The sequence below is a fragment of the Ambystoma mexicanum genome, chromosome 10 (assembly GCF_040938575.1).
Source record: "Ambystoma mexicanum isolate Mex_15411 chromosome 10, UKY_AmexF1_1, whole genome shotgun sequence".
In the NCBI taxonomy this organism is placed as follows: Eukaryota; Metazoa; Chordata; class Amphibia; order Caudata; family Ambystomatidae; genus Ambystoma; species Ambystoma mexicanum.
Genome location: NC_090932.1, coordinates 1,577,340,329 through 1,577,352,921, shown reverse-complemented (window position 1 = coordinate 1,577,352,921; position 12,593 = coordinate 1,577,340,329). Strand labels below are relative to the sequence as shown.

At 38.3% G+C, this 12,593-nt stretch overlaps 1 protein-coding gene and 1 long non-coding RNA gene across 3 annotated transcripts in view; one reads left to right on the top strand and one right to left on the bottom strand.

Annotated features, from left to right (window-relative positions):
- LOC138492616 (solute carrier family 2, facilitated glucose transporter member 11-like) overlaps positions 1-12,593 on the top strand; it is a 458,430-nt gene that overhangs the window by 399,217 nt on the left and 46,620 nt on the right. For both annotated transcript variants that reach the window (XM_069619910.1, XM_069619909.1), the window contains one exon: positions 2,468-2,595. In XM_069619910.1, the coding sequence (XP_069476011.1) occupies positions 2,468-2,595 (128 nt within the window). The remainder of the gene's footprint in view (positions 1-2,467; positions 2,596-12,593) is intronic.
- Positions 7,511-12,593, bottom strand: part of LOC138492617 (uncharacterized) — a 58,524-nt gene continuing 53,441 nt past the window's right edge. Inside the window, exon 3 of the long non-coding RNA XR_011276229.1 lies at positions 7,511-9,236. This is a non-coding gene — a long non-coding RNA (uncharacterized lncRNA). The remainder of the gene's footprint in view (positions 9,237-12,593) is intronic.

Genomic DNA, 12,593 nt, shown 5'->3' with positions numbered 1-12,593 from the left:
CTGGTTCATATACCCCCAGTAATCTATATTTTGTATTAGATTTCACCCAGTCACCATGCACTAGTTGAACACACGCATACATCTATTTATCACCGCTAATTCTATTATTCCATCTGCATGGGAAACATGACAAATGTACTACCTAAAAAAAATCTTCCCCTTGTCATAAAATGACACAAAGGCACCAAGAAAAGAGAAAAACAAACTCTCTTCACGTTATATTGTGTGTATTAGAAACAATTGCAATTCAAAATAACATTTTACCAATTACATTGTGTTGTTCTCTGTAATAAAAACAAGAAAAGAAACAATACAAAAACATAGCAACATTCACTTTGCAACATTATCATATGACAAATTAAATGCAGGGGATTTCTTTTGCTTTGCTATCCTAACTGCCTAGCATTTTTAGAACACATTCACGAAGCAATCGCATAAAAATAACCTCACTGCGAACTTGGCTGCTTACCAAAAGATTTGTGGTTTTCTCCGCCAGGCGATTTCCTTCAGAAGAGCAGCCCGGTCGGCAAGGGTTGTGCCTTTGTAATGTCAGTGTCTAAAGTGTGTGTGGCGAGAACATAGGGTTCTCAAGCCAATGTTAAGACACCAAGTTCATCCGTCTCTGGAGCCCAGTAAAAGCGATCTGATCTTCCCTCTGTCATTCTTTCCCCAGAAAAACTCTGCCACGTCCCCTTCTGCTTACGTGGCATAACTGCAGATACACTTCCTTCCAATCATATTAGCAGAAAATGTATTCTGTTAACACCCTCATGTCCCAAACAATGGTAGCTTCAGATTATAATAACTGTGTCTTTTCCGATTTCCTGCTGCCTTCCTGCCTTCTGCATTCAGCACAGCAAGAGAAAAGAAGAGAGACAAATGCACGTTTTAAAAAACGAATTTCTAAATATGTATTTTCACCTCACTTTGTACATGGGACTACATTATAATGTTAATGAGTTAGCATTAATGATTAGTACGTGTTAATTAAATCAGTCAGTTATATAAATAATATTCAGTAATGTAGTCCTTTATGCATGAAGGGATCCAGAGAAAGAAAAAAACACAATGCACATTTACTCTCTGTAACTTTATATTGGGCTTTGGCTGCATTATAAATTCCATACCTTGCATGCCCCCAGACACATATTCAGCTGTTATACTGGCAACATAGGACTGGCTCTATGTGTATGCCACATTATTGCTGGTAACAAGATGCCATCGTATTCAGTGAGTTGCTATAAACTTCAAGGCGCTATACTTCAAAGCACTATAAATTATACTACAGAGCCTTGTGTTCTGCTGTGTTTTGCAGTTTTAAAATGGCAATGGTTTTGTCACGTTTGATCCCTGCCTGTCTACTGGGTCCTGATGCATGGCTGCCATACATCGTTGTCCCTCCCTATGGGTACACAGCATCCTTATCTACCTGCAATGGCTTCTTAGGTACATATGTAGTGAGTCCCTCAAATGTGTACGCTCATACCTGTCACCTAATCGATTCTATTAGAAGTGCATGCTGGGCCCTATCTGTCCCCTGCTAGAGTCGCGCATCTAACCTCTCTATATGGCTCCTGAATTTACAGGAATACTGTGATCACTGCTATCCCTGCAGCACTTTGATTGTTTTTTATTCATTATTGGACTCTCCTTATTTTGTACTTTCTAGGCACATAGGGGGGTGGGTGGGGCTTTGACACGAGTGCTGGTTAACATTTGCATCACCACACTTTCATTTCTATGCACAGCTTATTTTCACTCTCTTCATTTATATCATGTTTCCAATTTTCCCTATTTAACCTTTACTATGTTCTCTTCCATTGTACTCCCCTTTAAAAGCAATAGCACATTTCTGTCTACAATTCGTCTTTTCATGTCCTTTCTCCTCCATTGCTTTTTTCTTCAAGTTATTTATTCTTTTTCCGTCCTCCTGCTTTCTCTCCTTTTATGTCTCCAGTTACTTTTTTGCTGTGATACCATTTTCTGTAACTTTTTCACATTATTTCTTCCTTTCAGACCTGGCTTTCTTTTTATTTATACCAAGCTACTTATCCCTCTTCTCTTCAAATAGATCTTTCTTCAGTAAAACAAACAGTCGGGCACTATGTCTTACAGCCAATAAGTGAGATTGACAGTTGCTGCTGCTTGATCTGTCAGGGTGCATTCGTTGGTTTCTAAATGGATGTTCTAAAATATTAGCGTCAACCTATTAAAGTCAAAGTCATAAGAACATGAATGTCAGGTTTTTGTAAGGTGATTAATTTCTGCTATGTATTATGAGAAAATGACTGGCAGAAATGTGTAGCTCGATTACACTCTCACATACATTATAGCCTGATATGGTATGTTTTCATATTTATTATTTCAATTTGTGAAGATGTCAAGATCTATAAGTGAGGTTGTTTGTGTGCCGCTGTGTTTTGCTGCACTGTGTGACGCATGTCTTGCCTTTGTTTTTCTTCCTCAGGCGGAGTGACACTCTCGCTTTCTCTTGAGATTCTCACCCAGGCTGCCAGACCCAGTGCCTTTACCTTTACCAGCACCCTCAGCTGGGCCGGACTCTACATTATTGGTCTAATCTTCCCATTCATGGTGGTAAGTGCTTCCCCCTTGTTAACTCAGAACTCCTCAAAATCTTGAAGAGCCTCAAAATGAAAGGGACCTTGTTTTGTTCATGGGAATCAACCTCTAAATGGCATCAGTAGCATATTTAATGCAGGCTAAGTCTTAAACTGCCGAAGTAGTATGATAACTCTTAATTGCTGATGTAGAATGCAAAATATTGATTGCTGATGTAGAATGAGAACTCTTACTTGCTAATGAAGAATGAGAAATCTTAATTGCGGATATAGAATGAGAACTCAATTGCAGATGTAGAATGAGAAATCGTGAATGCTGATGTAGAATGAGAACTCTTCATTGCTGATGAAGAATGAGAACTCTTAATTGCTGATGAAGAATGAGAAATCTTAATTGCCGATATAGAATGAGAATTCAATTGCAGATGTAGAATAAGAACTCTTAATTGCTGATGTAGAATAAGAAATCTTGATTGCCGATGTAGAATCAGAACTCTTAATTGCTGATGAAGAATGGGAAATCCTAATTGCTGATATAGAATGAGAACTCAATAGCAGATGTAGAATGAGAACTCTTCATTGCTGGTTTAGAATGAGATATCTTAATTGCTGATGTAGAATGAGAAATCTTGATTGCCGATGTATAATGGGAACTCTTAATTGCTGATGAAGAATGGGAAATCTTAATTGCCGATATAGAATGAGAACTCAATTGCAGATGTAGAATGAGAACTCTTCATTGCTAGTGTAGAATGAGATATCTTAATTGCTGATGTAGAATGAGAAATCTTGATTGCCGATGTATAATGAAAACCCTTAATTGCTGATGAAGAATGAGAAATCCTAATTGCTGATGTAGAATGATAACTCAATTGCAGATGTAGAATGAGAACTCTTCATTGCTGATGTAGAATTAGAAATCTTGATTGCCAATATAGAATGAGAACTTTTAATTGCTGATGTAGAATGAGAAATCGTGACTGCTGATGTAGAAGGAGAACTCTTAATTACTGATTTAGAAGGAAAAATCATGATTGCTGATATAGAAAGAGAACTCAATTGCTGATGTGAAATGAGAACTCTTAATTGCTGATGAAGAATGGGAAATCTTAATTGCCGATATAGAATGAGAACTCAATTGCAGATGTAGAATGAGAACTGTTAATTGCTGATGTAGAATGAGAAATCTTGATTGCTGATATATAATGAAAACTCTTAATTGCTGTTGAAGAATGAGAAATCATAATTGCTGATATAGAATGAGAACTCAATTGCAGATGTAGAATGAGAACTCAGTTGCAGATGTAGAAAGAGAAATCTTGATTGCTGATGTAGAATGAGAAATCTTGATTGCCAATGTATAATAAGAACTCTTAATTGCTGATGTAGAAAGAGAAATCTTGATTGCCGATGTAAAATGAGAACTCTTAATTGCAGGTGAAAAATGAGAAATCTTAATTGCTGATGTAGAATCAGAACTCAATTGCAGATGTAGAATGAGAACTCTTCATTGCTGATGTAGAATGAGAAATCTTAATTGCTGATGTGGAATGAGAAATCTTGATTGCTGATGTAGAATGAAAACTCTTAATTGCTGCTGAAGAACAGGAAATCGTAATTGCTGATATAGAATAAGAACGCAATTGCAGATGTAGACTGAGAACACTTAATTGCTGATGTAGAATGAGAAATCTGAATTGCCAATGTAGAATGAGAACTCTTAATTTCTGATGTAGAATGAGAAATCTTGATTGCTGATGTGGAAGGAGAACTCTTAATTACTGATTTAGAATGAGAAATCTTAATTGCCGAATTAGAATGAGAACTCAATTGCAGTTGTAGAATGCAAACTTTTGAAGAAGCTCCTCACTTTTTGATGATCCACCCTTTTTGTACATCAGAGTGCAAAAGCATGCTGAAACTAATATTTCATTATTTGACACATGAGCTAAAGTACACATGTCAGTCCTATTAGCCCTTAATGAGGAACAGCTAAAAGCTATTAGCATTTTTAGTGATCTGCAAGGCAGCTTCAAGAGTGGCAATGGTACTATTGCGCATTCATGTCTTCTTAGCCTGGTGGTTTAGAAGTTTGCCTTTCAAGGAAGGCAATCCTTAAATACAGAACTGCTTCTGGTAGTGCTAATATGAATATGCCCCGGACAGTTCTGCAAAATCCGGGGATTCCTTCATCACTTTTGAATGCTCTCCTAAGCAGCTACAGGAGACATGTGGTTGGATGCTGGAGGATGTGGTTGGCTATAGCCAGGGAGGAAAAGCAATTGATGTTTTTTTTCCTTGAGATGGAAGATTTTCAAAAGAAGTGCATGTTGGCACCCTTGCTTTTCTGGCTCTATATAAATGATCTGGCACTCCACATGCAAGAAATAAAAGTCAATTGGGGGTTGGAAAGTGGGGATACATTGTTGATGCTGCGATTTGATGGGGATAGGGTAACAATTTGCTGTTTTATTAATTTGGTTGTCGGTATGTCAAAAACAGTGGTGATTATATGTCACCCATCTCAATCACTGAAAATCAGTATGGAGCTTAATGGGGATGTTTGACAAGTAGAATATTTAGATTTTCTGGTCATAAGATTTTACATAGATGGGTCCTGGGCCCAACAAACTGATCGTAGTGGGATTGCTTCGGATAGAAGATCTTGAGCCACACTATACATCAATCTACGTGTTGAGGGAAAGGTTATGTTGCCAACTACAGAGGTTTCAAAAACCCAAGAAAGAATCACAATATTATGCAGAGTTGGGTAGTCGGGGCGCTGAATGGTAAGAGTCTTGAAGTTAGGTGAAAAGTGATTCATTCTACATACGATACACCAGTTTAACTGGTGAAAGTCCTTGGAAGCTACTATAGCATATGTTATGCATTATTAGTGAGGGATTTCAGATAGCAGATGTGTGTGTGATTATTCATGGACTGCCAGTGTGTGTGTGTGTGTGTGTGTGTGTTTTCAAATGTGTGATAAAGGATGTGCACATGCACATCTCATGTACTTATACTTACCTGCTTACAAGATGAAGACTTCTGTTCAATCCTACCAGATTTCTATGCTGCAAATAGCTACAGTTTGCGTTGTTTTACATTTCTTCAGTTTGCCAGTGCATAGGCATACTATGTGGATTGCTAGTGCTGTGGCACCACTCATTTTGTCCGATTCTGCAATACGATCTTCTAATTTTCAATTGTCTGCTGTTTCAGTTTCCCTTTTTACAAACTCCTGATGCCTTCATCGTGTGTATTTGTAGCCCTATTTTTGTGTTTTATGACAATCCTATTTGTATCAGATCAATCCTGGAAGCATATTTTCCTTTCCTCTCCACCTTCTAAAATTGCAGGTCTTATATGCTCTCCTCCACCTCTCCCCTCATTTCTGTTACGGCACTTGCACACTCCCAATTGTCTCATGACCTAATAGGACCATCATTTTTTGTCTTCTTCCATGTTTCCCCCATCTACACTCCCCTCCTCTCCCTCATTTCTGTTACTGCACTTGCACGCTCCCAATTGTCTCACGACCTATTAGTACCCTCCATTGTTTGTCTTCTTCCCTGTTCCTCCCTATCTACACTCCCGTCCTCTCACTCTCCCCTCATTTTTGTTACTGCACTTGCACACTCCCAATTGTCTCTAGACCTAGTAAGAACATTATTCTTTGTTTTTCTTCCTCCCCAAATTACGCTCCCCCCTCATGTCTGTTTCTGCACTTGCTTGATCCAAATGTCTCAAGACATAGTAGGAATGTTTTCTTATCCCCTGTACCTCCCCTTCCCTTGTCTTGCTGGGCCTTGAAACTAAAGAAGAGGCTGTCTTATTTAGGCATGGTCTCCTGGCATGTGAATATTGAAGGGGAGAATGTGCAACTTTGCACATGTGCCAGAACCTGTGTTATGTGAACAGGCTTGAGATGACACATTCTGTGATATGCCGGTCAGATACCACAGTGAGCTAAGTGCTCACCCCTGATATCTGTGCGCAGCCTGCTGTGGTAAGTTCGAATGCCGGCAGAGTCAACTCAGCTTTTCATTCTTCCGGGGTCGATAGTTTGAGTACCACTCTGTGGGAAAATTATGTCTTCTGTTATTTCAGTGCTTTGAGACCTATGGGTGTGTAGCGCTATATAAGAAATACATTATTATTATTATGAGAGACGGGAGCTGAGTGGGATGGATTGTGTGTGTGTGTAATTACTGTGTGAGGGAGTGTTGTTATGTTCCATGGATGTCAGCCAGAGATGGAGGCTGCTATGTATAGGATGTGGCACTAGATGTCGCACATACTTATATTTACCTGCTTTCAACAAGGAGACTTGGGATTGCAGGGTATTTTGTGTAGATTTGGGGCCTGGCGGTATTTTCCTACCGCCAAAAATAATGGTAATTTGACAATGACTACTCCTTGCACTTAGATTGGGTTTGGCCCTATTTCCTTTCAGGGACCATTCCTTATTATAATATACAGGATAATTTATCAGTATACATCATTGTTGGTGGTATTTTGGTGAGCATAATTTTTCTGTTTTATTTGTGGCCCCAACATACAACACCCCCTTTCTTTTGTTTAGACTGTTCGTGTGATCTCTAGAGGCCTCGGACCTACATTCAGAAATACCACAATTTCACATATAGCATTCTCAATAACCTGTGGTATTATCACTAATTTATTTACATTAGTGAACTATGTTTCCATAGGCCTCTTTTTGCTGATTCATGTACGCCCAGCAAGAACTATTGTATTATATTCCACTCAGAAAACAAACACTGAGTGGAAACACGCACACTGCTTTTTATAATTGCTAATGAACTTACTCCATCTTTATGGGAAACATGACACATGTATTACTTAAACATCTTCCCCTTCTCCCAAGATACTATTTTAGATGCACCAAATAAAAAAGACAAAAGCAAAAACACTCTACCCAGATTGTGTGTTATATTTGTGTTTTAAACAATTGCATTTCAAAATAATACATTACCCTTCTTGTTAGACAGTCTTCTCTGAAACAAACAGAAGAGAAAACAAATGCAGTAATACAACGAAATTCACTTCACATTATTTGTAACAAGAAGACAAAAAATTACATCAATGGAACAGTATTCACTTTGCAACATTATAACGTGGCAATTAAACACAGGAATTCCCTAATGCTACTCTCCCTGCCTGATATTTATAGAAACATTTCATCCGTACGGCACACAACGTCAATTCACTTAGATAATTACCAGCTATCTGTAGTTCTCCTATGCGTGATTTCCCTTGGCTTGCCGCCTCTGAGGAATGAGCCCAGGATTGTTCTCGTAACCTTGCAATTTGAAATGCACAGCGTGAAGCATACAGTTCTCAAGCCAGTGCCAAGTGAGACCAGGAATACCCAATCTCTGAAGGTCTGTGTCAGCAGCTCAGCCAAAGTGAACTCCTCCCGGCAGCTCAGCCAAAACGATCTGAACTCAGTTCTGTCAGACCTTGTCCAGCAGAACTCTGTTGCCTCCCCCATGCTTACGTGTCACCAATCAGTTTCAAAAGACTGTATCCTCCTTCCTTTAACAATAGCTCAACTTTTACAGTAAGAAACTGTATCTTAACTCATTTCCTGGCATGCAGATTTTGCTTCCTGCAACACAGTGAACAGAGAGAGCAAGGAAAAAAAATCTAAATGCACGTTTAAAAATGACTCTTAGAGCGTGTCTTTTCTGCCTCTTTTTCCACATGGAGAGCACATTATAATGTTATTGAGTTAATACCAGTGTTAGTATTTGTTAATTAAGTCAGTCAATCAGACAGCTAATGTGGTCTCCTGTAAATGAGGCATTTCAAATAAGAGAAAAAGAAAAAAAAAATATTCTGGTGTGCTTTTAAATCTGCAGCCTGTCTCCATTCGCATATCCATATGTTACACTAGCGACCTATGGCTGGCTATATGTGTGCCACATTATTGCTGGCCATAATGTTATCATATTCAGTGGCGCTGTACTCCAAAACACAATAAATTATACTACATCATCCCTCCTTTTTCTGAGAATTTGGCAATGATCCAAGCCACAATTGGAAGAAAGTCAAAACACGCTCTTCCTTTTCTTTTTCAACACTGGAATTCAACAAAATGAATATTCACGTATTTCACAATAAATCACTGTTCAATCACCATAAAATCAAAATCGGGTCCGAATGAGTCCATCAGTTCTTATAAAATAATGTACATATTTCTTCCCAACTGAAGTGTCCATAGTTCAGCGTCTTGTTTTTATACTTGAAGTCAACCATAAAACAATAAACTAAAAAAAAAAAATTAAAATAAAGAATTAATATAACAAATTAAAACAATTAATTAAAACAAATATGTGGATCTCCATACTCCAGGATATACCGGAATTCATGTACCAACAATGCTGCAAGTTCATTGCTCTTCTACTGTTGTCTGCCTCTGATACATCTGATCAGCATCATCCCATCATCTGGTTCACTTGGGGCACTCTTTCATCCAGGTACTTTTGGATACTTTTTCCATAGAAGGCATCTCTTTTGGTATCCCGATTACTTTGTCTTCACCTCCACCCGGAGGCAGGCATCATTTGATCTTCATCCAGGGGACTCCAGGACACCATCGTCTCCCGTGTGCTCCGGTTCCTTGACCTCTGACTAAATGTATGTTAGTATTCGAAATCAAATAGAAAAGAAAAAAATTAAGTATATAGCACAATACTAATTTCACCCTTTTACCAAAAAAAAAAAAATATATATATATCCATGCACTTTATAAATCACTTTGCCCTTTTCCTCTCGCCTTCTGAAATTGAGCACATGTTAGAGAGAAAACAAACATACATATTAACATTTAATACATTTCAATTTTCTAAAATAACTCCATTATCTTCAGCCCCCCTTTTTTTTAATATATATATGTCACAGTATTTGTGTTCCATCACTCACATCTATTTTCATTTCTCTGCCGCTGCCCTATGACTAAATTTATTTATTTTCTTTCATGTATTTAAGGGGCGTTATCTTTTCTACATGCTCAAGCCTCTTTACCTCATGTTTGGGATGCCATGGTTTAATTTGATTTACGTGAACAAACTGTTCTGTTGCTGTTTCACCTTCAGTTTTCAAAATTTTGTACACTGTGGGAGAAATCCTATCTATAATTCGAAATGGCCCCTGCCAGGCTGCCAGAAATTTAGAATGTTTCTGTTTATTTTTTCCAAAATGAAATTTATACACCTGATCCCCCACACAATACTCCTTCACCAATGTCTTTTTATCATAATATGGCTTTGCACTGTCAGCAGCCCTTTCTAGATTTCGCTGCACAAAAGCAAATGCATGTTGTAAATGCTTCCTCAGTTCATCCATGTATTCATGAACTGTAGATGCGCTTACAAGTGTCTGCTCATGTGTTCTGTATAGTAGGTGTTGCGGCAACACCATCTTCCTACCTGTCAAAACCTCACTGGGGCTAATACCTGTTGCTTTGGCAGGAGTTGATCTGATTGCCAGTTGATCTGATTAGCCGGTCAAGTGGCACAGCGAGTAGAGCGCTCGCTTTGACATCCGTGCAGAGCTTGCTAACGCAGGTTTGAATCTCGGTGGGCCCAAACTCAGCCTTTCATCCTTCCGAGGTCGATAAATGAGCACCACACACTGTGGGTTATAATAAGCAACGCTCAGATACTTGAGGGTTCGTAGCGCTATATAAATGCCAAATTATTATTATTATTAAATTTAATAAGTGTATTTGAAAAGTTGATTCATCAACTAAATCAAATAAAAAAATAAAATATTATTATTATTATTATTATTATTATTATTATTATCAAAATCAAAGGTAAACGTAAATCCCAGCTGGAACCTGCTTCTGCTACAAACTTCTTTAATAAATCCACAACAGACCTATTATAGCGTTCAACTCCCCCAGAAGAAGCAGCTCGATATGCAATGTGTAATTTTCTTTTCACTCCCAGTATTTGCCATACCTTACTCATTAGAGCGCTTGTGAAATGACTTCCTCTGTCTGATTCTATTCTTTGTGGTAATCCAAACCTTGAAAATATATGATTCACCAGTAATGTAGCTGCTGTTTGCGCACTACAATCTGGTGCAGGAATACACTCTATCCATTTTGACATCAAACATACCACACTCAAAATATATCGGTTACCCCTGCTCGACCTCTTTACTGGCCCTACATAGTCTATTTGAAAATCTGACCATGGAAGAGTCAAGCCTCTTTTCATTAATGGGGCTCTATGCATTGGTGAAGCAGGTTTAAATTGGGCGCTTACTAGACATCCCCTAGTATATAATTCCACATCTTGGGACATATGTTGCCAGTAAGCATAATATTTCAGTATCTCCAATGTTTTTTGTGAACCTCTGTGGCCTGCAGTTATTGCATCATATGCATGGTGTAGCATTAGCCCTCTGAATGAAAGGGGTACCACCCACTGTATTTGTCCTGTTATGGACTCTCTAATCATGAGCCCATCCTGTAGTCTAATTTGTTTCTTATTCTTTAATAGCACCCTCAACTCTTCTTTTCCCACACAATCATTTTCTGTTAAAGGGTTTTGCTCAGGGTCTATTAAATGATTATAATATATTCCCAAAATTGGATAATCCTTCTGTGCTTTAATCAGATCTTGATCTGGTGTATCATAACTCCATTGTACTACTGGTTGTTCCACCTGTTTTGGCGCTTTAGAGCGTGTTACTGCATCAATTTGTATTTCACCAAGTAAATGTTCAATAGGTAGCAATTCTCCCATCACTGCCCCAATTTTAGCCAGGTGATCTGCCTTATCATTCCCCTCCTTATCCTCCCCTGGAGTTTTTAAATGCTCACACATTTTTCTCCAGTATATTGTCAAAATATTCTCTGACACCAATTTGTCTATGTCTTGTATCATTTTTCCATGTTTAAGTGGCTTTTTATTGTATGTAACCATGTCTCTTGTTTTCCAGCCAGGCAAATATTCCACAAAACTATTTCGTGCATAATCAGAATCAGTCACCAGGACAATTTCACTACATTTATTATCAACTGCAGTAGCAATTGCTTTATAAATGGCTACCAATTCCGCTACTTGACTACTCCTAGCTCCAATTCTCATCCCTATATTGGGGATGCCTTCATTTTTCACCTAGACATTTCCTATTCCTGACACTAATTGTTTATTACTGTCATTTTCAAAGTGAAAAGCACAACCATCAACATATACAGTCGGCAAATCCTTGCATGTCTTTTCATCAAAAGCTGTGTGTGGTGAATGCCCAAATTCCTGTAAACTAGCTTCCACTTCTCCTTCGTTTGATACATGTTCAGCTGCACAGTCATGTAGATCTGTCAAACCTTGAGCAACTGGGCTCTTTTTATTTCGGCCGTATCTCACTTCTACAGGAAAACCCTGCAATGCCAGCGTCCATGAAGTGATTCTGGACTGTGCTAGGTTACCTGACCTAATTCTTTTACTCTCTAAAAATTGCAAAGGTTGATGATTTGTCTCAAAAATCACCTTTTCTCCCTGAACAATGGGGCAGAAATGTTGTAGTGCCCACGCAGTGGTGAAAAGGGCCTTTTCACATTCATTGAATTTAACTTCAACTTGAGAAAACGCCTTACTTGCACAGGCAATGGTTTTGTGATTCAAATCATGTTTTTGTGATAACACTGCTGACATACAATGTTCAGAGAAACCTATTTCTATAAAGAAATCCCCATCCTTTATGGGGTATGCTAAACATGGTGCCTTTACAAGACATTCCTTTAATTTAGCCACTGCCTCAGACTGCTCTTTTTCCCATTTCCAGGGTGTATTCAGCTTTAGCAGTTTAGTCAATGGTTGAGTAATTTCAGCATAATTCTCAATGAACTTCCTGTTATAGCCTGTCATTCCTAGTAAACTATTTATCCCTTTCACACTTTTAGGGTCTTTTAGTTTTTGTATGGCCTCTATTTTCTTCTTTTGTGGGTTTAGTCCATGTTCAGTCACTTCATGG